The sequence below is a fragment of the Macaca nemestrina genome, chromosome 17 (assembly GCF_043159975.1).
Source record: "Macaca nemestrina isolate mMacNem1 chromosome 17, mMacNem.hap1, whole genome shotgun sequence".
NCBI classification, from domain to species: Eukaryota; Metazoa; Chordata; class Mammalia; order Primates; family Cercopithecidae; genus Macaca; species Macaca nemestrina.
This window is the reverse complement of record NC_092141.1, coordinates 65,330,557-65,358,220: the sequence shown is the minus strand read 5'-3', so window position 1 is coordinate 65,358,220 and position 27,664 is coordinate 65,330,557. Positions and strand designations below refer to the sequence as shown.

At 55.6% G+C, this 27,664-nt stretch overlaps 2 protein-coding genes across 3 annotated transcripts; one reads left to right on the top strand and one right to left on the bottom strand.

The window, feature by feature from the left end:
- Positions 1-1,918: 1,918 nt before the first annotated feature.
- LOC105472144 (FKBP prolyl isomerase 10) lies at positions 1,919-11,479 on the bottom strand. The gene is made up of 10 exons (XM_011725154.3): positions 11,177-11,479; positions 7,447-7,592; positions 6,379-6,568; positions 6,130-6,275; positions 5,555-5,744; positions 5,279-5,424; positions 4,483-4,675; positions 3,849-3,991; positions 3,117-3,280; positions 1,919-2,720 (listed from the first exon to the last, which is right to left on the bottom strand). The coding sequence occupies exons 1-10, from the start codon at positions 11,419-11,421 to the stop codon at positions 2,535-2,537; spliced, it is 1,749 nt and encodes a 582-aa protein (XP_011723456.1). The 5' UTR covers positions 11,422-11,479; the 3' UTR covers positions 1,919-2,534.
- Positions 9,618-21,372, top strand: LOC105472143 (prolyl 3-hydroxylase family member 4 (inactive)). 2 transcript variants are annotated; one of them, XM_071083146.1, is made up of 10 exons: positions 9,618-10,074; positions 11,894-12,097; positions 12,326-13,014; positions 13,163-13,315; positions 13,414-13,585; positions 14,605-14,733; positions 16,724-16,869; positions 17,831-17,914; positions 19,860-20,004; positions 20,312-21,372. In XM_071083146.1, the coding sequence occupies exons 3-10, from the start codon at positions 12,553-12,555 to the stop codon at positions 20,332-20,334; spliced, it is 1,314 nt and encodes a 437-aa protein (XP_070939247.1). In that variant the 5' UTR covers positions 9,618-10,074; positions 11,894-12,097; positions 12,326-12,552; the 3' UTR covers positions 20,335-21,372. The 2 variants fall into 2 exon arrangements, with proteins under 2 accessions (XP_070939247.1, XP_070939246.1); XM_071083145.1 differs by having other exon boundaries at positions 11,894-13,014.
- Positions 21,373-27,664: the final 6,292 nt, after the last annotated feature.

The window sequence follows — 27,664 nt, the reverse complement described above, 5'->3', positions numbered from 1 at the left end:
TCAAACTTGAAATTCATTTGGGATCGGTGGGGTTGAGGCAACCCTGTCTGAGAGCCCCCTCTTTGGGGATCCCTGAGGGGATGCATTCGGGTGTGGATGTCCCCCTATGCCCTAGGCTCTCCTTTCACCTCTTCTGGGTCGGGGCCACCAAAGTGGATGACCTGAAAAGGGGAATTTAGAGCAGGGACCTGAGGGTCCCAAGGTGAAAGAAGTGATGTGTGCACTGTGGTCTTGCATTCTTGGGCTGACCCTGAAGAGCCAGTTCAGCATTGTCTTAGCTTTAGAGGAAATCACCGGCACCTTTCCTGCAGTGTTTGACTAGCCGTTGGAAAGTTCTGTTATTCTGCAGATGTGAACCGGGAGGTAATACAGATGTTACTGAAGGCCTGCGGTGTGCCAGGTGCCGCTCTGGGCATTTGGGTGTCTGCCAGTTGACCCTCACAATGACCCCACAAGTAGGTGCAGCTCCTCCTGCTTCCAGATGGCTCGGGCAGGATGAGTAACTTGCCCAAACTCCATAGCTAGTAGCTGGAACCAGGATTTGAATGTTCCTGACCAAAGCCCATGCCTTTGGCTGCATTTCTCTGCTTCAGGCCTGTTCCATTTGGTTTTGGGAGGAGAGAGTGGTCACCATCTGAGACTGGGTCAGTAACCACTTCCAGACTTTAATCAAGAAGCTTTCTTGGCCAGCGCAGTGGCTCACACCCGTAATCCCAGCACTCTGGGAGGCCAGGGTGGCGGATCACGTGCCGTCAGGAGTTTGAGACCAGCCTGGCCAACATGGTAAGACCGTCTCTACTAAAAATACAAAAATAAGCCGGGCGTGGTGGCGCATGCCTGTAATCCCAGCTACTCAGGTGGCTGAAGCAGGGGAATCACTTGAACCCGGGAGACGGAGGTTGCAGTGAGCTGAGATCATACCACTGCACCCCACCCTGGGTGACAGAGTGAGACCCTGTCTCGAAAAAAAACACTTCGATCAAGGAGCTTTCTGGATGCTTTGGGACCAAAGAATGTCAGTCACTGCCCATGGGGAGCAGTCATGTCTCTTAGGGGACCCTGGGCAAGAAGTGCCGATGGAGGCAGTTTGCTGTGTGAGTCCAGTCCTGTCATTTTCTCTCCTAAGTCCCCACCCTGTCCCCCGAATGCTTGGCGAGGACAGATGGCCTGGTTGGCGGCTGAAGTCCTCTTGCAAGACACTGTGGAGATCTGAACTCGGTTACCTTTCCCCGAGCAAGAGGGTGGACAGGTGGTAACAGGTGGTGGCCAGGAGCAGGGAGAGATGGGAATATCATAGTATTGGAAATGATCTATGGAAAAGGATAATCTGACTTGCGCGGTTTAATTTAATTCTTGCTTTGTAGGTTGTGTTTGAGGTCAGGGACCTTGTCTTTCCCATTCAATTGGGACAATTGGAGGATGAGGATCGTCTCCACGCCCTGCTGGAGGCCTCCCCGCTCTACACATTCACCCCCTCCACAGACCAGGCCTCCCTGCAGTGAAGCCCCCAGGTTAGGCCCAGGGCAGGCAGGAAACCTCCAGATGGGGAGCCCCCGATATGGGGAGCCCCCGATGTGGGGACACGCCGCTGTCTGGAACTAATGAGGCCATGGAAACAGCCTGGTTTAACTTTTTCCCCAATCTCTGGGTCTAAAGGCCTCCCACAACCCCCGCTTAACCCGCTAGCCACTCCCCTCTGCTCCTCAACCTGTTCCAAAAGACACCCTAAGGCCATTGGTTTAATCTTTTATTTGGAACAAAGGAAAAAAGGACTGACACCAGTTTAGCCTTTTGAGTGTGCAGAGCTCTGCCCTCCCTCCCAGCCCTCAGCCCCAAATCCAAGATTTCATAACCCTAACACCCACCCAAGCAGGTTCCCTCACACATGCCCTCTGTTTTCTTCTTCTATGGTTCCTTAGGGAAAGGAGCCTTCTTTAGGGATGAAAAGCTAACTACAGCCCAGTCCTGGCCTCCAGCAGCCCAGGGTCAGCTCAGCCTCCACTGGAGGCGAGGGAGGAGGGCAAAGGGATGGGAGAGGTAGGGCTGCCCTCCAGGAGCTGTCCCCTTCCCTAGGAGCCAGTCAGGAATGGGGAGGAAGATGGAGGGGTCCTAGGGAGCTGTCACATAGAGGAATAGGGGCTGGGAGTGGGGATAACAAGAAGTACAAACAAAGAGAAAGTTGGGGAGAGGGATAACAAGCTCAGCTGTGCCTGTGATGTGAAGGGGTGGTATGGTGGGGGACCAGCCATGGCCCTATCCAACCCCAGGCTCCACCAGCCCCAAATTGGCTTTGCAAATCCAAACATTTTAAAGAAGGGGTTTGGGGATGGAAGAGAAATGGGGTAGAGGTCTGTGCTGTGGATTTTCACCTAGGGTGGTGGGAACACCAGAGATGTCGCCTCTGCCATCGTTTTAGTTGGCTCCCGGACCTCATCCCAGCAGAGGGAGGGTGACTGTCAGCAGGTCAGTCCCACCACCACTGTCCCCCTCGCAGTGGGCCTCTGTGTCTCAGGCCCGGCCAGGCTCCCTGCCCCTCAGAGCTCCTCGTGGACCCGCTCCTGGTCCTCATCTGACTTCAGCTTGAGCTCCTCTACTGTGATCTTGCCGTCCTGGTTGCGGTCCTGGTTCTGGAACATGTCTCCTATGGTTTTCTCGGGGTCCTGCCCAGGCATGAGGCGTCCTTTGCCCTCACTCACTTGAGCCTTGATGAAGGTGGAGAACTGGGGGAGGGGAGAGCCGGGGGAGTGGGCAGTGAGGGTCATGGCCTTGGGAGGGGCCCCAGGTGGAGGTCAGTGAGTGCTTTCTTTTTCTTATTTTTTCCCAGGCTCCCCCACACCCTGTAACTCAGGAAGGGCTGGGAAAGGCACTGGTGCTGGGGTCCTGGTGGGGGCCGGGGTCGAGGCGTGGCATGGGGGATAGTCTGTGACTGGTCTCAGGTAGGGAACAGCCTGCATGTGTGCCCAGGAAACGGCAGGGATGAGGAGCCTGAGGCACGGGACTCAGCACAGGCAGGAGCACAAGGGCAGGTGGGCAGTCCGGACGGGGACATCTTCCTTGACGCTTCTTGGGTGCGGGGAGTGCATGGGCATGGTTATTAAGACTGAACCTTCACTCACCTCCTCTGGAGGGACCTCTCCATCCTTGTTGAGGTCCATGTCTTCAAACAGGTTGGCAGGAGGGTCCTCGTGCCACACAAACAGGTAGCCTGTGGGCAGCCCATCCTCCCGGGACACCAGCTCCACCTCAAACAGCAGCACAGCACTGCCTGGGACTCCCCGGGCTGGAGGGAGGGCAGGAGAGAAGGGAGGGGTCCTAGTCAGGCCAGGGTCTGGGCCTGGCTTCACTGTTTCCCAGCCCACAGGCCACAGTTTCCCCTCCTGGGGCTAGGCTGGAGAGTGGGGCATGGGATGTTTAAGGAGCCATCCTGAAGGCATTCCTGACTCCTCCCACCAGCCCTCAGGCCCACAATGGGCAGGAGCAAAAGGGACGGATGCCAGTTAGATTACGGATGCCAGTTAGATTACGGTTTCGGGCTGGGCGCAGTGGCTCACGATTGTAATCCCAGCACTTTGGGAGGCCACGGCGGGTGGATCACCTGAGGTCAGGAGTTCAAGACCAGCCTGACCAATATGGCAAAACCCCATCCCTACTAAAAATACAAAAATTAGCTGCGCATAGTGGCAGGCGCCTGTAATCCCAGCTACTAGGGAGGCTGAGGCAGGAGAATCGCTTGAATCTGGGAAGCAGAGGTTGCAGTGAGCTGAGATCACGCCACTGCACTCCAGCCTGGGTGACAGAGTGAGACTCCATCTCAAAAAAAAAACAAGATTACGGTCTCAGCCCCTCACCTCCACTCTCCCCGTGGGCCAGGTGCGGGGGCACGATGAGCTGCCGCCTCTCTCCCACACACATGCCCTGCAGGCCCGTGTCCAGGCCTTCGATCACCTTGTTGGCCCCCAGAGTCGCCTCCTGGGGAGCCCCGTAGTCATGCCTGGAGGAGAGCAGATGCCCAGGTCAGCAGCCAACCTGTCCCCTGCCAGCGCACACCCCCGTCTCTGACGTGGGCCCAGAACAAGCCCTCAGTTCTGGAGTGACTCCCACTGGTGACTTGGGCCATGCAGCAGAGTGCAGGGGCCCAGCGGTGCAGATGTGGGGTTCCCTTCTCATCTTGCCTCTGCCCCCTAAAGTGTGGCCTCGAGGGCTCATGGCTCCCTGCGTCAGTTTCCCCTCTGTGAAACGGAAAGAGCAGTTCTCCCGCAGCGGTTGGCTTCACCTTCCCTTCCCCGGCGACGCAGAGAATTTCATCTCCTCATGGCTCCCCAGCATGCTCTGAGATGGGGACTTACAGAAGCAGCAAGAGGCTGAATGCTCCCCTGGCGCTCGAGGACCAAGAGGGAGGAGCAGGCATCGGGGTACGGTGAGGAGGACTCCCCATGCCTGTGCCCACCCACCTGCCCAGTCCCGGCCCCACCCGGGACCCACGAGGTGAAGAGCTGGGTGCCGTCCAGCAAAGAACAGTTGTAATGGTATCGAACAAAGTCCCCAAGCTTGGTGGTCTCATTGCAGGTCTCCGATGGCCGAGACAGTGTCCTGATTTCCACCACATCCGCAGGGTTGTGGAAGTCAATGACATGAACGTTGAAGATTAGCACGGCAGAGCCAGGGATCTTGTCTCCTGAGGACAGAATGGGGTAGTGTGGTCAGCTCAGAGCACTAGCAGAGGCTCCTCAAGGTCTCTCCATGGAGGCCCCTGGACCTGACACCCCTTCCAGACCCTGAGGATCCAAAGGAGGATGGGACGGGATGTTTGTCCAGAGTCAATTCTAACAAACTCTCATTGGGGCAGGGGGCAGGGGAAGGCGGCTTTCCAGTTAGAAAGCCCTTTTCCACTCACCGTCTGGCAAACTCCCAGTAACTTACCCTGCGGATCAGCTTGGCTTGCCCATTATACAGGTGAGGACACTGAGGCTCCCAGCACAGCTGGGTCCTGGGGGTATGCTGGTTCTGTTTTTCCATAACCATCCTCCCTCCCCAAACTCAGAGGAGTTGGCTGCCCTTCTTCACTGCAGAAGGGGAGAAGTGGGGCGCTGCCCTGGAGGAAACTGATGGGAATCCGGGTGGCAGGAATCAGATGGGGCGACCAGATGTAAGCTGCATGCATGTTTTTGTGATGAGAGGGGCTGAGTGGTGGCTGGAATCCCACTGTGGGAGGGGGCAGCCTGGCCACAATGGGCAGTTTGGAGGAGGAGCTGAGGTGGTGGCTGGGGAACGCCCCTACCAGTTCCATTCTCCCCGTAGGCGAGGTGCGGGGGGATGGTAATTCTCCGGCGCTCCCCTATGCAGGCGCCCTGTAGCCCCTGGTCCATCCCGGGGATGATGTAACCCTGCCCGATATAGGTATTGTAGGTGTGGTTGCGGGAGTAGCTGCAATACAAGGTGGGAGGGCCAGGAAGGGAGTCAAAGGGGCCCTCCCCTTCCAGGCAGCTCAGAGTGACCCCCAGTTTCGTCCACATTTCACCCAGCCCCCGCCCTCCCACCTCAAGACCCTCCTGACCTGGAATCGAAGAGGGTGCCGTCCATCAAGGAGCCATTGTAGTGGTAGCGCATGAAGTCCCCAGCCACGGCTCTGCGGACACAGCCGGCGGGGAGCTCCAGCGTCTCTAACTGGACAGTGTCCTTTGGGTTGTGCACGTCAATCAGGAGGATGTGAAAGACCAGCGAGGCATGTGGGGGGATCACTGTCCCTGGGGAAGGGATAGGGCCTGAACCATATGGCTGGGGAGCAAGCCCAGGCTCTTTCTTGACTCAGGAAGGCCCAGTGGGCACCATGCACAAGACACTAGCCCGGCTCTGCAGAGCCCTTCCCGCCCATCAGCAGCCCTGCTTCTCGCTCTTCCAGTGAGGCCTGAGCTTGGTGTTCCCCAGGGCCACCACTAGCTCATACTGAGCCTTCGTGTGAATCAGAATAAAGCACCCCTTCTTAGTGAGACAGCAGCAAAGGTAGATTTCATCCTGCCTTGCGTCCTTGGCTGGATGCCCTCGTGCAGTATACAACCTGAGCAACTGTATGTGGAGGCCTGGTTTTCCCTCTTCTGGAGAATTTCCCCTTGAGTCCTTGCCTACCCTCACCATAGCCTTTCTCGCCATAGGCCAGGAATGGAGGGATGATAATCTTCCTTCTCTCTCCAGGACACATGCCCAGCAGCCCCTGGTCCATGCCCTTGATCAGCCAACCAGAGCCGACGTAGGTATCGTAAGTGCCGCCCTTACTGTAGCTACAGAAAATGAGGTGGAAGTAGGAGAGGCAGGCTGGGCCCTGGACTCCCGCTCCCCATGCCACAGTCCCCATTGCCTCAGGGCTCCCCTCCAGCCCCTTACCTTGTGTCGAAGGAGGTGCCGTCCAGCAAGGTGCCATTGTAGTGGTAGCGGACAAAGTCACCGTCCTGGACCATGCGGGGGCAGTGGGGCGGGCGCAGCAAGGTGCTCACCTGCACGGTGTCTTCCTTATTCCACACATCCAGCAGAACCACATCGAAGTAGAGGGTGGCATCCGGTGGAATGAGCCCCGCTGTGAGGGCGCAGCAGCATGGAGGTCTCAGAGTTGTGCTCTGCCAACCACGATCCCAGCCAGGGCCCTGTTATTCTCCTTCCTCTCATCCCAGCACCAGGAGACCCAAACCAGGCACAGAGCAGCCACTATTTTTGTTTTGTTATTTTTAAGGCGGGGGGGGCCAGGCACAGTGATTCATGCCTGTTATCCCAGCACTGTGGGAGGCCAAGACAGGTGGATGGCTTGAGCCCAGAAGTTCAAGACCAGCCTGCACAACATTGCGAAACCCCATCTCTACTAAAAATACAAAAAAGTAGCCACGCATGGTGGTGTGCACCTGTAGTCCCAGCTATTTGTTAGGCTCAGACGGGAGGATTGCTTGAGCCCAGGAGGCTGAGGTTGCAGTGAGCTGATATCGCACCACTACACTCCAGCCTGTGCAACAGAGTGAGACCCTGTCTCAAAAAAAAAGATGGGGTTTTGCTCTATCACACAGGCTGGAATTCAGTGGCATGATCATGGCTCACTGCAGCCTTGAAATCCCGGGCTCAAGCAATCCTCCCACCTGAGCCTCCTGAGTAGTTAGGACTACAGGCACACACCACCACGCCTGGATAATTTATTTTATTTTCTGTAAAGACGGGGTCTCACTATGTTGCCTAGGCTGGTCTGGAACTCCTGGGTTCAAGCGATCCTCCCACCTTGGCCTCCCAAAACTCTGGGACCATAGATGTCAGCCACTGCCCCAGCCAGAGCTGCCACTCTTCATACTGCGTGCACAGCATGACATTGGGCAAGTCACCCCTCATCTCAGCACTTCAGTTTTCTCACCCCAGGATCCCTGATTCTGCCTCCTGGTCTCCTCCATCCCCAGCTTGTGCCCCAGCCCTTCTCACCCAGGCCGATGCTCCCATAGCCCAGGTGGGGAGGCACAATGAGGCGTCGCCGCTCGTTGACACACATGCCCATGAGGCCTCGGTCCATGCCAGTGATGAGGCGTCCCACGCCCACCACAATGGCCACCAGGGTGTTGCGATCATAGCTGAGGGGGAGGGACAGATGGGATACAGTGATCTCAGACACACACTGCCCACTGTGGCATAGGTGCACAGGTGTGCCTGCACACACGCACACAATCCCCCCTCCCTATACCCAGATGTGGATATGCACACACACTTCTCGCCTCCTTTTCAAGTTCCCCTCCTAGGTCGGCCGTGACACTCACCTTAAGGGAACGGACTGTTACAAAAAGCAAGTCCCTGAGGAGGTCAGGGGCTGCTACTGCCCTGGGACGGGGTTGGGCGGGATGCATGGGCCTGATTGCTGCTACTATTTGCTGACAGCAAGTGGGCAGTGGCAGGTACAGCACGGAGGGACAGAGGAGCATTACTATATGGGATTAAATGCTTGGCATTTTACATTCTGTATCTTCTTTCTCTCCCCTGTGAAGTGGGCAATCTTGTTCTCATTTTTCTTATGAGAACAATGGAGACTTGAGAGATTCAGTGCCTTGCCCAAGGTCACACAGCTAATATTAGTATGTAGTCAGCTGAGTTCCAAAGCCCATGTTTTTGCCATTATACTGTCGGCTCTCCAAGGAAAAGACAAGGAGAGCAGAGGTGGGGTGGGAATTGGTTTCACATTTTGAAAAGGCCTATTCTACAATCCTGGCTAACACAGTGAAACCCCGTCTCTACTAAAAATACAAAAAAATTAGCTGGGCATGGTGGCGGGCGCCTGTGATCCCAGCTACTCGGGAGGCTGAGGCAGAAGAATGGAGTGAACCTGGGAGGCAGAGGTTGCAGTGAGCCGAGATTGCGCCACTGCACTCCAGCCTGGCGACAGAGTGAGACTCCATCTCCAACAAACAAAAAAAAGTGCCTATTCTAAAAGTGCCATGGCTTTTATTTGTTTTTAGTTATACGCTTTAATGTATTTACTTTTACTTATACAGGTGTATTTTTGGAGATGGAGTCTCGACTCTGTCAACCAGGCTGGAGTGCAGTGGCACAATCTCGGCTCACTGCAACCTCCGCCTCCTGGGTTCAAGCAATTCTCCTGCTTCAGCGTCCCAAGTAGCTGGGATTACAGGCACACGCCACCATGCCTGGCTAATTTTGTTTGTTTGTTTTTGTTTTTTGAGACAGAGTCTCACATTGTTGCCTGGGGTGGAGTGCAATGGAGTGATCTCAGCTCACTGCAACCTCTGCCTCTGCCTCCTGGGTTCACGTGATTCTCCTGCCTCAGCCTTCCGAGTAGCTAGGATTACAGGTGCACACCACCACACCCGGCTAATTTTTTTGTATATTTAATAGAGACGTGGTTTTACTATGTTGGCCAGACTAGTCTGGAAAAAGGCAGGTGGGTATTATAAGAAGACAGCCGGCTGGACCTGGGGATAGGGCATGGCTCCCTGTGGAGGCCCTGTCTGTCTACGTGTCACACAGTCGGACATGCCACCCTGGCCTCATGATCCGCCCGCCTCGGCCTCCCAAAGTGCTGGGATTACAGGCGTAAGCCACAGCGCCCAGCCTTAAATTTTTGTATTTTAGTAGAGACAGCCTTTCACCATGTTGCACAGGCTGGTCGCAAACTCCTGGCTGGTCATAAACTCCTAAGCTCCTTGGCCTCCCAAAGTGCTAGAATTACAGGCATGAGCCAACATGCCCACCCAACTTAGAAAACTTTTTTTTTTTTTCTTTAAGACAAGAGTCTTGCTCTGTTGCCCAGGCTGGAGTGCAGTAGTGCGATCTCCACTCACTGCAAGCTCTGCCTCCCAGGTTCATGTCATTCTCCTGCCTCAGCCTCCCGAGTAGCTGGGATTACAGGCACCTGGACCACACCCGGCAATTTTTTTTGTATTTTTAGAGGAGATGGGGTTTCACCGTGTTAGCCAGGATGGTCTCCATCTCCTGACCTCGTGATCTGCCCGCCTCAGTCTCCCGAAGTGCTGGGATTACAGGTGTGAGCCATCGCGCCTGGCCAGAAAACTTTCTTAACCCATGGCCCCTTCAATTAAAAAAAAAAAAAGAAAGAAAGAAAATCTCCCATCCTCACTTTACTTCTGAAAACTTAAAATAAATTAAAAGTGTATATAATTGGCTAGGTGCAGTGGCTCATGGGCAACAGAATGAGACTCCAACTAAAAAAAAAAAAAGTTTTCCAAGCTCAACACTCATGAGCTGGGCTCCCAGAGTCCCCATCAGGGACAACAACCCCTAAATCCCAACCCCTGCCTCACTCCCAGCAGTCAAGTGCTCAGCGCAGCGCTTCTGGCTACTACCCTATACCTGAATTTGCCCACCAAGTGGACAGGTTTTAAGTCTGGATTGTTTCCTTCTCAGTGTTGGTATGCAGGCTTAAGCTCTGCAAGAAGTTTCTACAAGTTCAACAGCATCAGGTCATACGGTTTTCCTCAGGGTCAATGTTAATGTGTGCTGAACTGGCTGGAGGACTGCCAGGCCCTGCGAGAAGCCTACATTCATTCATCCATCTCCTTCGAGTCCTAACATCAGCCTTAGCAAGTAGGTCCTGTTTTTGGCTCCATTTCTCATATAAGGAAAGTGATGCTTAAAGAGACAAAATTCTCTGTCCATGGTCATAGCCTGGATTTGAACCAGGGTCTTGGGGCTCTTGGAGTTTGTATGCTTACCCCAATATATGCCTGCCTCTAAAGTCATGGCCACTAATTTCCTGTTGGCTGAGTTGTGTGTTTCAGAGGAGGGTCTAAGAAACACTGACTCTTTCAGTGTGCTGTGGGGTCCGTGTATAACTGGGACCCTAGGTTTACCCCTGAGGCTGGCACACAGCCCTGCCCTGTCCCCGCTAACAAAAGTGGACTTGCTGGAGCAGACCAAAGGCCTGGATCAGACCAGGAGGCCACCTCACAAACCCCAAGGGCTGGCAAAATGAGCGGCCTGCGCTTCTTTCCTGGGATACCTAAAATGGAGAGAGATGAGGGTTCCAGGAGAACCAGAGAGGGAGGTATGAAATTCCTCCGAGGAGCCCAGGGTGGCATGTCCGACTGTGTGACACGTAGACAGACAGGGCCTCCACAGGGAGCCATGCCCTACCCCAGGTCCAGCCGGCTATCTTCTTATAATGCCCACCCACCTTCTTCCCTGCCCACCGGCTGCTGAAAACTCCCACCCCCTCCAAAAAAAGTTCTGTTCCCTCTTCTCTAACCACAAAGGCACTGAAAATGGAGTGGAACCAGAAAGGGAGTCAGGCTGGGTGGAAAGGTATGGGGTCCAGGCTGATAGACCACCCCAGGGTTCTCAAGCAGCAGGGACCACCCCCTTTCCCGCAACACTGTAGGCCAGAACACCCCTCTCCATCAGGTCATTAAATACAGCCCTGGTAACTACACGGGGCAGTTCACCTTGATTACCGAGTCCTTTCTGCGATGTGGAGAGCTTGCGAGAAAGAAATGGGATCCTTTGAGAAGTGAGGGTTTGGAAGTGGGGACAGGAGGGTATCTTTGGGGAGATGGGTGTCTGGGAGGCCCCAAGGGTGCTGTCTGGGGTTAGAGTATTGGGATGTAGAGCTTAAAAGAGGCAACAAGGAAACAGGACCCCGGGTTCAGGAGACGGAGTGGTGAATCCGGGGGCGCCCAACCGGGGTTACCTTGAGTCAAACTTCTTGCCATCTTCGAAAGTGCCGTTGTAGTGGTAGCGCACAAAATCCCCCATCTGCACTTCCCGGGGACAGGCCCTGGGGATGTGGTACCTCTCGATGACCACATCTTCCAGGGGGCCCCCGGCAGGGCTGGCGCGGCCCAGCCCCCTCCCCACGGCCTGCACCACCAGTAGCAGCAACTGCAGCAGGGGGAGCCGGAGGAGGCTGTGGCTGGGGGGGCCCGCGGGGAACATGGTGCCTGGAGTTGGGACCGACAGCAGTGAGGGCGAGCGAGGGAGCCGCCGCCAACCTCCTTCCCCCGCCCCCTGCCTCCCAGAACTAGCTCCCCCGCTTCCTGTCCTCCTCCCCTACCCCCGCCCTGGCTGGTCCACGTGGAATGGGGGCTGGGAAGACAGAGCTGGCCTGGCCAGAGGAGCAGGGGCGGGGGGGTGCAATAGGAGGAGGGGGCCAGGTTGAGTGTATTAGAGTCGGAGGGAGGCCCCACAAAGAAATCCGGGTTCCCCCTCCCCCCATCTCCATCCCTGGCTGCGAGACCTGGGGCCTGGCCAGGGAGGGAGGCTCGCGAAAGATGAGAACTCTGAGTGGACACCAAATGGAAAAAAAAAAAAAAGTTCAATGTCTTTTTCCGGAGCCCCCGGGTCCTAAAGCCAGGCGGAGATGCCCCTTGCTTCTTTCGCCGGCAATTCCAATTCTGGCCCCCTCTAGGTGGGTGGCGAAGCAGCGGAGTGTGAGGGACATCTCGGTGCTCGTCCGTGACCCCAGCTGTGCTAGAAGGGAAGGCATCTCCAGGGAAGAGCAGCTTGGTCCCGCAAAAGCTGGACTGCAAGAAGGACTTTGTGACTTGGGATGTGACGGGCACGGAGACGGAGTGGGGGGTGGTGGCAGCGCAAAGTGTGCAAGTGATAGCAGGTGTGTGCCTCCGACGTGGGCGGGGGAGACACTCGGAGGGTGCAGGAGGGTGCAGGAGGGCGCAGCGACTGAAGGCCCGGCTCCAGGGCTTCCCCCTCGTTTGGGCAGCGCAGAGGCAGCCCTCACTCAGTGTCCTGATCTCAGGCGGGGGCACTGTTTGCGTGGGGAGGGGCTTCCTGGGCTCCCCATCTCTGGCGGGAAGCGCTCCCCGACTCATTCTCTGCCTAGGGGACACCCCCACGGCAGGAGCCCGGGCCGACGGAGAGGACTTAGGACACTATGGGACCCTCCGGGAAAAGAGGGGAGACGTCGTGACCCAGGCCCCGCCCCGCCTTGCCGCCCTCGTGCCCGGCGCTAAGACCCAGCGGGCGCGCGGCCCGCCCTGGGCCTGTCCCTGTCCCCTTCCGTCCGCGGGGCCGCCAGCTCAGCTCTGGAGAGCCGGCGGCGCGGTGGGCATGGCTCGGGTGGCGTGGGGGCTGCTGTGGCTGCTGCTGGGCAGCGCCAGGGCGCAGTACGAGAAGTACAGCTTCCGGGGCTTCCCGCCAGAGGACCTGATGCCGCTGGCCGCGGCCTACGGGCACGCGCTGGAGCAGTATGAGGGCGAGAGCTGGCGCGAGAGCGCGCGCTACCTGGAGGCGGCGCTGCGGCTGCACCGGCTGCTGCGCGACAGCGAGGCCTTCTGCCACGCCAACTGCAGCGGCCCCGCTCCCGCGCCCAAGCCCGACCCAGACGACGGCCGCGCCGACGAGTGGGCCCGCGAGCTGCGGCTCTTCGGCCGCGTCCTGGAGCGCGCCGCCTGCCTGCGGCGCTGCAAGCGGACGCTGCCCGCCTTCCAGGTGCCCTACCCGCCGCGGCAGCTGCTGCGCGACTTCCAGAGCCGCTTGCCCTACCAGTACCTGCACTACGCGCTGTTCAAGGTGGGAGCCCGCCCCCACCCGGGGACCTGTCTCGGGCTGGGCGTCGTGTCACTCCACCGATCGGTCGGAGGAGCGTTGCCTTCACCCGCGGCACGAAGCCAGCTCCGTTCTTACTGACCCGCTCCCCGAACCCCTACCCCCCGACCAGGCTAACCGGCTGGAGAAGGCGGTGGCGGCGGCCTACACCTTCCTCCAGAGGAACCCGAAGCACGAGCTGACCGCCAAGTACCTCAGCTACTACCGGGGGATGCTGGACGTCGCCGACGAGTCCCTCACGGACCTAGAGGCCCAGCCCTACGAGGTGGGGTGGAGGGGCAGGAGGAGGGTCCCGCCGATAGGACTTGTAGAGGAGGGGAGATGTTGGGGGCGCCCTGACTTCCCCTGCCACGCCCCTTCCAGGCCGTGTTCCTCCGGGCTGTGAAGCTCTACAACAGCGGGGATTTCCGCAGCAGCACGGAGGACATGGAGCGGGCCTTGGCAGAGTACCTGGCGGTCTTTGCCCGGTGCCTGGCCGGCTGTGAAGGGGCCCATGAGCAGGTGGACTTCAAGGACTTCTACCCGGCCATAGCAGGTATCTGCCACCCAGACCACGGCGGGCAGTCCTCTCACCCACAGGCTCGGTAAGGCAGATGTCCCCTCCCTGCACGTGGAGCACTGCGAATGTGGAGGAGCCAGCCGGGAGGAAGGCCTTGTCTGCTGAGAAAGACGCTGAGTGTAGGAGCCCCAGCTGGAAGTGTCCAAGGGGCTGGATCAGTGCAGAGGCAGTGACATCCCTGAAGGGTTTGGGAAGCTTGGGTTCACAGGCCTTCCAGGCAGAGGGCAGTGCAGATGCAAAGGTGCAGCAGTGAGAAGTAGCCCAGCAGGTGTGTGCAAAAAGCAATTGGTAACCAGAAATCACACCTAGTCTAGGGATCTCTAACCCCGGGGTCCCTCAAGCAGGAGCAGAAAGGACTGTCCTTGGCCAGGTGTGGTGACTCACACCTATAATCTCAGCATTTTGGGAGGCCGAGGCAGGCAGATCACGAGGTCAGGAGTTCAAGACCAGCCTGACCAACATGGTGAAACTCTGTCTCTACTAAAAATACAAAAATTAGCTGGTCGTGGTGGTGGTTGCCTGTAATCCCAGCTACTTGGGAGGCTGAGGCAGAATTGCTTGAACCTGGGAGGTGGAGGTTGCATTGAGCCAAGATGGTGCCACTGCACTCCAGCCTGGTCGACAGAGGGAGACTCCGTCTCAAAAAAAAAAAAAAAAAAAAAAGACCTTTAGCTTCTCTGTTTGGACTTCTGCCCCACTTCTGGACCTCATCTGCTGTTCTCCCAGAATGCCCTGGCTCCCTCTGGCTTGGGGTGGTGGTTGAGTGGTGGGGTTGATGAGTCAGCCCAGCCCACAGTCATCTTCCTCATCATCATTTGTCATATAGTATGCCAAGCACTTTACACGCATTCTCTCCTGTGATTGCAACAGCAACATGTTTTCTGGACAAGCAGCCTGGCTCAGTAGGCAGAGCTTGGATTTGGAGTCTCCTCCACCTGGGGGGACAGAGCTGTTCATTGCAACGCCAGCCTCTCACTGCCGCCTCCCACCCCCAGATCTCTTTGCAGAATCCCTGCAGTGCAAGGTGGACTGTGAGGCCAATTTGACCCCCAATGTGGGCGGCTACTTCGTGGACAAGTTCGTGGCCACCATGTACCACTACCTGCAGTTTGCCTACTACAAGTGTGAGCCCCCTGGGTGGACTTGGGCAGGGGAAGAGGTGATAAGGGAGAGGACTGCATGGGAGCCTCCCAGAGTTGTGGGGAGCTTTCCTTCAGTATTGAGGACCCTGGGTGATAGGAGGAAAGGCTAGGGGCGGTGGGGATATGGGGAAGGCACCCTGGGAGTCTGGGGCAGGTGAGAGGCTGAGTGGGAACAGACAGCAGCCTCAGGGAGAAGTAGAGGGTCTCTTGGGCAAATGACTAGGCAACCAACAACTGCAGAGCACTTGACAGTTTATTTTTATTTTTGAAACGGAGTTTCGGCCGGGCGCGGTGGCTCACGCCTGTAATCCCAGCACTTTGGGAGGCCGAGGCGGGCGGATCACAAGGTCAGGAGATCGAGACCACGGTGAAACCCCGTCTCTACTAAAAATACAAAAAATTAGCCGGGCGCGGTTGTGGGCGCCTGTAGTCCCAGCTACTCGGGAGGCTGAGGCAGGAGAATGGCGTGAACCCAGGAGGCGGAGCTTGCAGTGAGCCGAGATCGCGCCACTGCACTCCAGCCTGGGCAACAGAGCGAGACTCCGTCTCAAAAAAAAAAAAAAAAAAGAAACGGAGTTTCACTCTGTTACCCAGGCTGGAGTGCAGTGGCACGATCTCGGCTCACTGAAACCTCTGCCTCCAGGGTTCAAGTGATTCTCCTGCCTTAGCCTCCTGAGTAGCTGGGATTACACGTGCACACCACCACGCCCAGCTGATTTTTGTATTTTTAGTAGAGACGGGGTTTCACCATGTTGGCCAGGCTGGTCTTGAACTGCTGACCTCAGGTGATCCACTGCCTTAGCCTCCCAAAGTGCTAGGATTATAGGTATGAGCAACTGCGCCCAGCCAACACTTGAGAGTTTATAAGGCAGTTTATCTTATGTGGTCCTTTCACCAACACCATGCAGCTGGCATTACTGGACCAATTTTTCACATGGGGAAACTGAGGCTTATAGGGCAAGGGACTGTTAGTGTCATGACTAATAAAATGTGGCACCAGGACTTGTGGCTCTCCTCACTGGAGAGATCCTGGCATCCACTGGGGCTGGAATGGACAGCCTCCAGTGTTCTTGCTACTTGGAGATGCCAAGATTCAGACAGAGCTGGGAATCCGAGCAGAGCGGGGGCTAAGAACCAAGGGGCCAGGAGACCCTTCCTGGGTACAGATAGCAGAGAGGCTGAGGGCCTCTAATTCCCTAGAGCCATCATTCTCCAGCCATGTGAGCTTGAGCAATTTATCTAACCTCTCTGTGACTCAGATTTACTGTCATGGGGATGACAGTAATAGGCATGGCTGGGCATGGTGGTTCACGCCTATAATCCCAGCACTTTGGGAAGCCCAGGCAGGCAGGTGGCTTGAGCCCAGGCCTTCAAGACCAACCTGGGCAATATGGCAAGACTCCGTGTCTACAAAAAATACAAAAAGTTAGCCAGGCATGGTGGCGAGTGCCTGTAGTCCCAGCTACTGAGGAGACTGAGGTGGGAGGATTGCTTGAGCCCTGGAGGCGGAGGCTGTACTGAGCTGAGATCGTACCACTGCACTGCAGCCTGAGTGACAGAACAAGACCCTGTCTCAAAACAAACAAAAACATACAAAAAATTAGATGGGTGTGGTGGTGCCTGCCTGTAGTCCCAGCTACTCAGGAGGCTGAGGTGAGAGGATCACCTAAGCCTGGGAGATCAAGGCTGAGGTGACCATAATTGCACCACTGCACTCCAGCCAGGGTGATAGAGTGAGACCCTGTCTCAAAAACAATAAAAAGACAATAACAGGCTTAGGTGAGTTAGTCAGGGCCTGGCATACGGTGAGTGCCCACTACATGCTAGCTGGCATTATGCATGGGTGGGGTAAGGAGTCCATTAGGTATTCTGGGAGGTGGCTGGGTAGCAGGGGTGCTGGACTGAACTGGGAGATGGGGTTGACTCTGAAGGGGAAGCGCCAGAGCAATTCCTCACCCCTGTCCTGCTGCAGTGAATGATGTGCGCCAGGCTGCCCGCAGCGCCGCCAGCTACATGCTCTTCGACCCCAATGACAGCATCATGCAGCAGAACCTGGTGTATTACCGCTTCCACCGGGCTCGCTGGGGCCTGGAAGAGGAGGACTTCCAGCCCCGGGAGGTGGGCACTGCTTTCTGGGGCACTTGCTGGACATGCACTTTGTAAAATATAAACTGGCAGCCGGGCGCGGTGGCTCATGCCTGTAATCCCAACACTTTGGGAGGCCGAGGCGAGCGGATCACGAGGTCAGGAGATCGAGACCATCCTGGCTAACATGGTGAAACCCCGTCTCTACTAAAAAGACAAAAAATTAGCCAGGTGTGGTGGCGGGCGCCTGTAGTCCTAGCTACTTGGGAGACTGAGGCAGGAGAATGGTGTGAACCTGGGAGGCAGAGCTTGCAGTGAGCCGAGATCGCGCCACTGCGCTTCAGTCTGGGTGACAGAGTGAGACTGTCTCAAATAATAATAATAAAATAAAATAGAAAATAAAAAATAAACTCCTGGCTTCCGTGGAAGGCAGGATGGGAAATGGAAAGAAAGAATATGAGTTGAGGTTAGAGTCCTGGATTCAGAGCTCAGCCCCACTGCTGTGTGGTCCTAGGAAGACCATGGCCCTTTCTGAATCTATTGCCTTACCTGCAAAATGGTGGTGGTATTGCCCACCTCACCAGCAGTGTCCGACGAGGGATGTATGAAGGTACACATCCACTCCTGCCTGTTCCACTCCCTACCTTCATTACCCTCACTGCTGACCTTTGTCCGTCTTCCCCAGGTAACCAAGGGAGGAAACCCGTTGGAATTGAGGGCCAGGCTGGCAAATATGGGACACATGGTGCCACTCCTGCCTTCCTTGTCAGTGGCAGACGTTGCTAATGGATTGAGGGACTCTTTCTCAGCAAACCCTCAGAATCCTTAACCCAGTGTTCCAAGCAGCCACGATGATCTGATTAGCTTGTGAGCTGATACTTGATACTTGAGCTGGAAGAGGGTCAGTGGGCCCAGATCCTAGGAGCCCTGACTTCTTGCCATCTGGCAGCAGCAGGGTATGGCTCACCCCCACCCCGTCCTTTCCTCCTTCCAGGAGGCCATGCTCTACCACAACCAGACGGCCGAGCTGCGGGAGCTGCTGGAGTTCACCCACATGTACCTGCAGTCAGATGATGAGGTGAGTGCCTCCTGCTTTCCAGAACTAGGCTGTGATGGGGACACCTTGGACCTTTATCTGGGGCCCCCAGTGTGCCAGAATTCAGCCCCAGCCCCTGGTGGTCAACTGTCATGAAGCAGAGAGGTTTGCCTATTCCTTGTCTAGACTGTCCCTTCCTTCCCCAGCCTCAGTATTCTCATGTCCACTTTCTGTACATGTCCCAGTCCTGCTCCTCCCAGGCCCAGCTCACATGGTGCCTCCTCCAGGAAGCCCTTGCCGCATGCCCTGGCTCTTTGTTCTGGGTTAGCAGTGCCCACTCTGACCCTGTGTGCCTCCCTGGCCACCTGTGGCCTGGACCTGGGTAATTGCAGCCCTGGTGCAATCTATAATCCTGTAATCACAGCAATCTAGGAGGCCGAGGCAGAGGGATCACCTGAGGTCAGGAGTTCAAGACCAGCCTGGCCAACATAGTGAAACCCTGTCTCTACTAAAAATACAAAAATTACTCAGGTGTGGTGGTGAGCACCTGTAATCTCAGCTACTTGGGAGGCTGAGGCAGGAGAATCGCTGAACCCAGAGGCAGAGGTTGCAGTGAGCCAAGATCACGCCACTGCACTCCAGCCTGGGTGACAGATTGAGACTCTGTCTCGAGAAAAAAAAAAAATTAAGCGAGATCAAGTATGTATTTTTCTTTTTTTTTTTTTCTTGGTAACAGAATCTCGCTCTGTCACCCAGGCTGGAGTGTGCAGTGGCATGATCTCCACTCACTGCAACCTCCACTTCTTGGGTTCAAGGGATCCTCCTGTCTCAGCCTCCGAGTACCTGGGATTACAGGCCTGCGCCATCATGTCCAGCCAATTTTATTTTGTATTTGTAGTAGAGACAGGGTTTTACCACGTTGGCCAGGCTGGTCTCAAACTCCTGACCTCAAGTGATCTGACTGCCTTGGCCTCCCAAAGTGCTGGGATTACAGGCATGAGCCACCTTGCCTGGCTGAGATCAAGTATGTAAAGCACTTGATAAAGAGCCAGCAGCCGGTAGATGCACAGTGAATGGCAGCCCAGTCTCGCTCTGTCACCCAGGCTGGAGTGCAGTGGTGCAGTCTCAGCTCACTGCAACCTCCACCTCCCAGGTTCAAGCGATTCTCCTGCCTCAGCCTCCCGAGTAGCTGGGATTACAGGTGTGTGCCACCACACCCAGAATACAATACCACACCCAAAAATACAAAAAATTTTTGTATTGTCGGTAGAGACATGGGGTTTCACCATGTTGGCCAGGCTGGTCTTGAACTCCTGACCTCAAGTGATCCACCCACCTCAGCCTCCCAAAGTGCTAGGGTTACAGGTGTGAGTCACTGCGCCCAGCACATGGCAGCCGTTTTGACGGCTGTCTCTTGTTCCCTGTGGTTTGCCAGACACCAGACTAGGGGCTGGAGTAAGTTAGTGAAAGTCATGATCCGTTTCACATGCAGCTCACAGTCTAGTGGGGGAAGCACAAACAGCTGCTGGAGAGGGCAGCATATGGCACTGGGGGAGGTCTCCAGCCCAGCCAGAGTCACCAGCAAGGGCTCAGCCTGGAACTGATGCCTGGCTCTGGAGGGATTAGTGCGGGTTACGCAGGCACAGGGGACGGCAGTAGTTCCTGGCAGGGAAACAGTATGAGCAAAAACATTATGCATGGACTGGCAATATTCTCACCAGAGTCTTTATGCTTAAAAGGTGGGGCTGTGCAGGGGCGATGTTTATGCTGACACCAAATTCTACTGGTGGTGCCCTATGCAGCCACTCAGGGAGGGGCAGTTTGGGGAAAATCCTCAGAACAGTCTCATTAGATCTTGAGACTGGGAAGGGAAGGGGCTTTGGGGACTGAGAGATGGGATGGGAGGTCCCATTGGCCAGGAAGGGAGCCCATATGGGTTTGGGCCTACTGTGACCCTGTTTCTTCCGCAACCGTGGCGCTACTCTAGATGGAGCTGGAGGAGACAGAACCGCCCCTGGAGCCTGAGGATGCCCTATCTGACGCCGAGTTTGAAGGGGAGGGTGACTACGAGGAGGGCATGTATGCTGACTGGTGGCAGGAGCCGGATGCCAAGGGCGATGAGGCTGAGGCTGGTCAGTGACACAAGTCCTTGGGGGATGGGGATGCAGCCTGGGATGGAGGTTGGGGACAGATGGATTCACTCGCTGGACTCCAGAGCCCAGGGTGTGTTTGGGTGCCGGGACCCATCCTCCAGGGGCCTCCAGCCTGTTGGCAACCCCTGTCCTGCTTGGGGGTGGAGGCGCAGCATCTCCCCTGGAGCTGGGACCAGCTGAGACTTGTCCTGGGGAGCCTCACCCCACCTCCCATCAGGACAGCACCTGGACACCCACTGGGAGTGGGTGGGGGGCCAACCCCAATGCTTTCTCCTTTCCTTTTCAGAGCCAGAGCCTGAACTGGCATGAGAAGGGGACACCCCACACCCCTCAAGCTTGGGAAGCCTGGTCCCGATGGCCCCACCCTCACCAACCTGGGCAGCAGCAAGAACTATTTATTAAAAACTTAAGATGGGCCAGGCGCGGTGGCTCACGCCTGTAATCCCAGCACTTTGGGAGGCCAAGGCGGGTGGATCACTTGAGGCCAGGAGTTCAAAACCAGCCTGGCCAACATGGTGAAACCCCCGTCTCGACTAAAATACATAAATTAGCCAGGTGTGGTGGCGGGCACCTGTAATCCCAGCTACTTGGGAGGCTGAGGCATGAGAATCACTTGAACCTGGGAGGCAAAGGTTGCAGTGAACTGAGATCGTGCCACTGCACTCCAGCCTGGGCGACAAAGCGAGACTCCATCTTTAAAAAAAAAAGCAAATTTAAGATGGGCCGGGCGTGGTGACTCATGCCTGTAATCCCAGCCCTTTGGGAGGCCGATCACTTGAGGTCAGGAGTTCAAGACCAGCCTGGCCAACATAGTGAAATGCCATCTCTACTAAAAAATACAAAAATTAGCCAGGCATGGTGGCGCACACCTGTAATCGTAGCTACCCGGGAGGCTGAGCCAGGAGAATCACTTGAACCCAGGAGGCAGAGCTTACAGTGAGCTGAGATTGTGCCACTGCACTTCAGCCTGGGTGACAGAGTGAGACTCCATCTCAAAAAAAAAAAAAAAAAACAAACTTAAGATGGACATAGCTGACTGGGCCCCTGTCCTGCCCCACCCGTGAGTGCTGCGACCCAGGCCCATCCTGCCACTTCTGTGTCTCTGGACCACAGGATGGTGGTGGCATTGCAGGCTGGCAAGTGGGCTGACAGGATCCGCCCTCCTCACTGCTCAGCCCCTCACCTGGACAGTCTCCTGGACAAGAAGTTTCCAGCTGCTGGCTGGAGTCTCAGGCCAAATTGCAGAGGGTCCTCCAGGGTACTGAAGAGCACTGGACTAGGAGTCTAGTAGTTCCAGGGCCCTGACCAGTAGGTGCTCAATAAATGTTTGTTGTTGAATGAGTCATAGCACCTGTGGTCGTCTGCCCGGAGCTCAGTTGTGAGGGTACAGGCCCTTCCCTCCCTCTCTCCGCACCTGTGTCCCCTCATCTGTAAAATGTGGGGCGGAGGGGCACCATCTGGGCCCTCGCTGATCCTCTGCACCTGGGGCTGAAGGTTCTACGAGAGAGGACGCAGTGTGCAGACCCGCCGCCAGGGGGCGTGAGAACACAGTCCTCCCCAGGCTTGGGAAGACAGTGGTTTCAGATTTCTAAAACGGGAAGTCCTGTATTTTCCTAGTTCAGGATCACTTCCCTCGGGGAATGTGGCAAGTGTGGGAGGGGGCCAAGGACATTTGCTCCTGGTGTTTACTTTCTGGGCATTTACTGACCCAGATTCCTTAAGAGTCAGAGGGAGCTGGCCCTGCCGCTGCCCTCTATTCCCCCGTTCCACAGCCGGGGTGGGGCCCCAACTGAGCAGCCAGAGGAGCCCCAGGGATGTGGTTTGATTACTTTGGGCTTCTTGGGGTGCAGTGGGACAGCCAGATCCCCCTTGACCGATTTTACATGGGCTCCCGGGGGTAGTGGGTCCCGGTGTGCAGGGTGTGCTGGCAACGATGGTGCCTGGTGGCTACCTCATAGCCTGGGACACACCGCCAAACCCCCACCCCTATTCCACAGCAGGGAGAGGGGGGCAAAAGGGGTCTGTCTGGGAGGAACCCAGGGCCAAGGCCAGCCGGGTGACGGTTCTGCCCTGTATTTCCAGCCTCCTGGGGGCAGGGTGGCAAAGTTGTCTTCCTACCCGAAGGTGGAGTCAAGGCTGGGAAGCCAAGTTCTCACTGCCCCACCGCTACCTTCTCTCCAAATGTGCCAAGTGATCTGGCCTGAGTCCTGTCGGCCACTGTTCCCAGGAGGACTCCCTGTCCTACCCCAAACCCCTCCCCTAGGCCTTTGATCGGGATGAGAGCTGGAAGGGCAGAGTCTGAGTCTGGAAAAAAGGCCAGGTCAAGGCTGGGGGCTCAGTGACCTCACTCCTTCCTCCCATAGGTGGGTCTTCCAGGGAAACACATCTGCAGTGGTAGCGTTTCCTGACCGCCTCCAGGTGCAGGGTGGCCCCGCCCCACCCCACCTCTTTCAAGCCGCTGTATTATCAGGTCCACCAAGGCCCAGCCCCTGTTTCTGGGAGGGGCTGGCCCTTCAGAGGGTGGGGAGCGGGATGTGCTGCGGCGTGTCTGCGCAGATGTGAACCCGCCATGAGCACGAGCTTTGGAATCTGGACGGCTGGGTGTGGGTCTGAAAGTGCCTGTGTGCTTGTGCGCTTGTGTGTTGCGTGGATGTGCGGGTCAGGGTGTGAATGTGTGCCTGCGTGCATGCATGAATGTGGGTTTTTTTTTTTCCTTTTTTTTTTTTTCTTTTTGAGACAGAGTCTCACTCTGTCTCCCAGGCTGGAATGCAGTGGCGTGATCTCAGCTCACTACAACCTCTGCCTCCTGGGTTCAAGCAGTTTTCTGCCTCAGCCTCCCAAGTAACTGGGATTACAGGCACCTGCCTGTAATAACCCAGCTAATTTTTGTGGGATTTTTTGTTTTGAGACAGTGTCTCACTCTGTTGCCCAGGCTGGAGTGCAGTGGCATATCTTGGCTCACTGCAACCTCCGCCTCCCAGATTCAAGCAATTCTCCTGCCTCAGCCTCCGGAATAGCTGGGATTACAGGTGTGCGCCACTGTGCCTGGCTAATTTTTGTATTTTTAGTAGAGATGGGGTTTTGCCATGTTGACCAGGCTGGTCTTGAACTCCTGACCTCAGGCAATCTGCCCACCTCGGCCTCCCAAAGTACTGAGATTACAGGTGTGAGCCACCCTGTCCAGCTAATTTTTGTATTTTTAGTAGAGACAGGGTTTCACCATGTTGGCCAGACTGGTCTCAAACTCCTGACCTCAGGTGATCCACCCCACCTCGGCCTCCCAAGTGCTGGGAATGAATGTGTGTTTAGAGGAATTCATTCACTCAATCAGCACATATTTATTGAGCACCTACTATGTGCCAGGCATGCTGAGGCTCTGGGCTTAGAAGAGTGAACAGAGCAGGCCAAACGCCGGGCCCATGTGGACTTACATTCTAGCAGGGAGGCGGGCAGAAAACAATAAATGTCAGAATGTGTGAATTAGATAGGTATGGCAGATATGGAGGTGGGAAAAGGATCTGAGAGCTGATCCTTTTGCAGTTTGCAGTTGAGGTGTGATGGTAGCTGTCCAAGTGTGCATCTGAGCATGGCGTCTCCGAGTGTGTGGTGAAGCAGTGTGTGTATTAGGGAGCAGGCCTGCCCTCCCTAGGCACCACTCCTGTGCAGCCCTTTAGCCCAGGCCATTGGCCCAGCCTTGCCTTACTCAGCTCCCCTTTCCCAGGGAACCGCCAGCCCCTCCAGCCTCCCCTGATGCCAGCATCTCCCCAGAGCCCAGCCAGCTCCCCAAACCGGTGAAACCTACTCCCAGCCAGTCCCAGTGTGGGCCCTCTGGGGCCCTCCAGCTCATTCTCCTGACTCCACCCATCCAGACAGTTTCACCTCCTCCACACCTCCGTCTCAGGCAGCCACCTCCCCACCCGCCCCCACACCCCACCCAGCACCTCACCAGTCCTAGAATCTTGGAATAATGGGTTGGAGGTTAGGGATGACCAAAAGGGCTCTAGGGAGGCTGGCCTCATGCAGCAGGACCAGACTCAGATGTCATGGGAAGACCCCATCCTAAGGAAATCAGAGCTACTACGATGTACTAAGTGCCTACTGTGTGCCAGGCACTTGGGAGCTTATTTTTTGAGACAGGATCTTGCTCTGTCACCCAGACTGGAGTGCAGTGACAATCACGGCTCACTGCAGCCTCCACCTTCCAGGCTTAAGCCATCCTCCCACCTCAGCCTCCCGAGTAGCGCTGACCACAGACACGTGCCAGCACACCCAGCTATTTTTTTTTATTTTTGGTAGAGACAGGGTCTTGCTCTGTTGCCTAGGCTGGTGTCAAACTCCTGGGCTCAAGTGATCCTCCTGCCTTGGCCTCCCAAAGTGCTGGCATTACAGACATGAGCCAACACCAGGCCTCTTGACAAATTAATTCATAACCCTCAAAACAGTCCTGAGATGCAGATGTCAGTTCTGCTCCAGGTGGGGCTGAGGAATGACAAGCAATTTGTCCAGGGTTCCTTGAGGTGGTTGGTGACTGAGCTGGGTTTGGATCTTTTCTCACTAAATCGGTGCTGCTCAGAGTAGGGAGACAGTACCCTGGTCGCAGGGGCTGGCCTGGTGTGTGTTTGTTCGTTTCTGAGACGTAGTCTCACTGGAGTGCAGTGACGTGATCTCATCTCACTGTAACCTCCAACTCCCTGGTTCAAGCGATTCTCCTGCCTCAGCCTCCCGAGTAGCTGGGATTAGAGGCACACGCCACTACGCTCGGCTAATTTATTTTTAGTAGAGACACACCGTGTTGGCCAGGATGGTCTTGATTTCCTGACCTCATGATCCACCTGCCTCAGCTTCCCAAAGTGCTGGGATTACAGGCGTGAGCCACCCGCCTGGCCAGCCTGGTTTTGTTAGGCTGTCAGCTGTGGCCAGGGAGAGGAGAAGGTGGGCTGCAGGATGTGGAGATAAATCCCCTACAGGGCCCTGCGCTGTGGCTCACACTTGTAAACCCAGCACTTTAGGAGGCCAAACAAGGCGGTTGGATCACTTGAGCCCTGGTCAACATGGTGAAACCCTGTCTGTACCAAAAAGTACGAAAATTAGGCCAGGCACGGTGGCTCACGCCTGTAATCCCAGCACTTTGGGAGGCCGAAGCGGGCAAATCACCTGAGATTAGGAATATGAGACCAGCCTGGCCAACATGGTGAAACCCCGTCTCTATTAAAAATACAAAATTAGCCAGGTGTGATGGCGCATGCCTGTAATCCCAGCTACTTGGGAGGTTGAGGCAGGAAAATCTCTTGAACCTGGGAGGTGGAAGTTGCAGTGAGCCAAGATCGCACCATTGCACTCCAGCCTGGGCAAGGAGAACAAAACTCTGTCTCAAAAGAAAAAAAAAAAAAGAAAGAAAATTAGCTGGGTGTGGTGGAATGCAACTGTAATCCCAGCTACTCAGGAGGCTGAGGTAGGAGGATCACTTGAGCCTGGGAGGGGAAGGTTGCAGTCAGCCAAGATCAGGCCACTGCACTTCAGCCTGGAGCCTGGATGACAGAGTGAGTCTTAAAAAAAAAAAAAATCCCCTGCAATGCCACACCTCAGGTCTCGCTGAAGGAGGCAAGGAGTGAGAAGGGAGGGGGAAAGAAAACAATGAAAGGAAGAAAGAAGGAAGGGAGCAAAGAAGGAAGAAATGAAGGGAGGGAGGACAGAAGGAGGAAGAAATGAATTAAGGGAGGCAGGGGGCCTGGGGACAGAGTTGCTGGGGTCACTTAGACTAACAACTTCCTGAATTCTGAGAGTCATGATCAGGGAGGTGGGAGGGAGTCCCTTGGACTCCCCACAAATTCAGTAAATGCCAGCAGAAGAAATTCCACTCTTAGATTTGAAAAGTAGTTCTTGCCAGGTGCAGCTCATGTCTGTAATCCCAGCACTTTGGGAGGCTGAGGCAGGTGGATCACCTGAGATCAGGAGTTTGAGACCAGCCTGGTCAACATGGTGAAACCCTGTCTCTACTGAAAATACAAAAAATTAACTGGGTGTGGTGGTGGGCTCCTGTAATCCCAGCTACTTGGGAGGCTGAGGCAGGAGAATCACTTGAACCTGGGAAGTGAAGGTTGCAGTGAGCCAGCATCTCACCACTGCGCTCCAACCTGGGTGACAGAGTGAGACTCCCTCTCAATTAAAAAAAAAAAAAAAGGCCAGGTGCAGTGGCTCACGCCTGTAATCCTAGCACTTTGGGAGGCCGAGGCAGGCGGATCACGAGGTCTGGAGATCCAGACCATCCTGGCTAACGCGGTGAAACCCTGTCTCTACTAAAAATACAAAAAATTAGCTGTGTGTGGTGGTGGATGCCTGTAGTCCCAGCTACTCAGGAGGCTGAGGCAAGAGAATGGCGTGAACCCGGGAGGTGGAGTTTGCAGTGAGCCGAGATCGCGCCACTGCACTCCAGCCTGGATGACAGAGCGAGACTCCATCTCAAAAAAAAAAAAAAAAAAAAAAGGAAAGAAAAAGAGAAAAGTAGTTCTTGAAGTCTCAACCTGGGTCTCTGTCTCTGGGAGAATAGACTCTCCCTTGGGAACAAAGAGAGGCCCCTTCCCCTTGTCAGAAAGCTGTGGCCAGTTGTCGCTGGAGCCAATAGCTCAAGATGACTGGGGAGGTCCTGGCAGCCACAGGGCTCAACTCAGACAGTTTCCCCATTCTGAGGCCTTGCTCCAGGCCTTCTTTTGTGTCTTGTCTCCAAGGACAGCCCTGGCAGATAGATGGCTTCCATTTTGTGGATGGGGAAACTGAGGCCCAGAGAGTCTGGGTTGGGCCCCCAGGGCTGAGGCTCACTCTAACTAGGCTGGCGCAGCCCTGCCCAGCTCTCTTCACAAGTTCCAAGATGACTTGGAAATTAGATGGGAGTGTGCTGAGGGCTGGGGACAGCCCCCGGGTACCAGCCCCATCCCAAACCCCAGGTCTGACCTATGGACACATCACTGCGTAATCACTGCCTGCCTGGGTCCCAGCTGGCGCCGGGGTGCCTGGATAGCATCTCTTCTGTCCCCCAAACAGCCCTTGGGATAGGAATACCTCATGCCCGTGACTCAGGTGGGGTAACTGAGATAACTGGGAGCCTTCCCTCCACATGCATATACTGTACAGAAAGTCCCCAATTTACAATGATTCAACTTAGGGTTTTTCGACTTTAGGATGGTATAAAAGTGAAAAGCATTCAGTAGCAACTGTACTTCAAGCACCCAAACAACCATGCTCTTTTTTCACTTTCAGTATAGTATTCAATACATTACATGAGATAGTCAACAAGTTCTTTTTATTTTTTGAGACAGAGTCTCACTGTTGTCACCCAGGCTGGAGTGCAGTGGCGTAATCTCGGCTCACTGCAACCTCTGCCTCCTGGGTTCAAGCAATTCTCCTGCCTCAGCCTCCCGAGTAGATGGGATTACAGGCGTGTGCCACAATGCCAGGCTAATTTTTTGTATTTTTAGTAGAGACGGAGTTTCACCATGTTGTCCAGGCTGGTCTTGAATTCCTGACCTCCAGTGATCCGCCCGCCTTGGCCTCCCAAAGTGCTGGGATTATAGGCATGAGCCGCCGGGCCCGACCAAGATATTCAACAAGTTCTCATAAAATAAGCTTCGTGTGAGGTGATTTT